Source organism: Malurus melanocephalus, unplaced genomic scaffold, assembly GCF_030028575.1.
Source record: "Malurus melanocephalus ecotype Western Australia unplaced genomic scaffold, MMel_1.1 scaffold_3191, whole genome shotgun sequence".
Taxonomy (NCBI): Eukaryota; Metazoa; Chordata; class Aves; order Passeriformes; family Maluridae; genus Malurus; species Malurus melanocephalus.
In genome coordinates this window covers 1-991 of record NW_026626423.1, presented here as the reverse complement: position 1 = coordinate 991, position 991 = coordinate 1, and the positions used below count along the sequence as shown (strand labels likewise).

At 64.3% G+C, this 991-nt stretch overlaps 1 protein-coding gene across 1 annotated transcript; it reads left to right on the top strand.

Annotated features, from left to right (window-relative positions):
• Position 1: 1 nt before the first annotated feature.
• SPR (sepiapterin reductase) lies at positions 2–985 on the top strand (the record flags this gene model as incomplete). Its single annotated transcript, XM_057389000.1, has 1 exon — positions 2–985. A coding segment is annotated over one exon (507 nt), but the record flags the coding sequence as incomplete, so codon positions are not given.
• Between the last annotated feature and the right edge of the window lie 6 nt (positions 986–991).

Below are 991 nucleotides of genomic sequence, written 5' to 3'. Positions count from 1 at the left end.
CGCCTGCGTGGTGACGGGCGCTTCCCGCGGCTTCGGCCGGAGCTTGGCGCGTCTCCTGGCCCCGCGGCTCGGCCCGGGCTCGGCGCTGCTGCTGCTGGCGCGCTCCGCGGAGCCGCTGGCCGAGCTGGCGACCGAGCTGAGCGCCGGGGCCACCACCGGCAGCGACACCGGGAGCGGCGGCTTGCGCGTTCAGTACGTGGCCGCCGATCTGGGCTGCGAGGAGGGGCTGCGGACCGCATCGGCTGCCGTGCGGGAGCTGCTGCAGGACGCGTCCTTCGGCCGCCTGCTCCTCGTCAACAACGCCGGTAACGACACGGTGACCCCGGCTGGCCCCGTTTGTGCCCCCCGAGCCACTGCTCTCCTTCCCCGGGGGCAGCCGGGACACTCCCGCCCGGTTCCGGCTGAGCTGGGGCTTGATCCGGGCTTGGGATGCCGGCAAATAACCCCAAAGAGAGAAGGAGCTGCAGTCATTTCACCCTGGCCGGGTTTGATTTATTTAAGGAATTAACTTTAGCAGTGCTTTGCTGCCAGCGAGGTTTTCCCTGCTGTTCTTAAAGCTTTACCGGTGGCATAGGAACGGTTGGATCCCCTCCTGMACCTTCCTATCCCCCTGCTCTGCTCCCCAAATCCAAACCTTCRGACAAACTTCCAGCCCCACCTTGTGGATCCTTCCTTGCACCGTTAATGCCTTTTTTACCCATTATCGCTTTCAATCATCTGTGGGTTGCTTTGCTCCGGGATCTGGGGYTGTCACTGGCTTGGTTCCCATCAGGGACCTGTGGAGGGGACACGGTGGCCCTTGGGGACATTGTCCTCCAGGCTGGGAGCTGTTTGTTTTGGCACAGGGGTGGCGGGGCAGGTCCCTGTCCCCYGTGTCACCCGAAATGGGCTGGGCTGGGCTCCTCAGGCTGCTGTGGGACCCTGGCAGGGACTGGGACACCAAAGCTGTGCTCTGGAAGGGTTCCACGTGGAATGTGCAGGGAAAGGGATC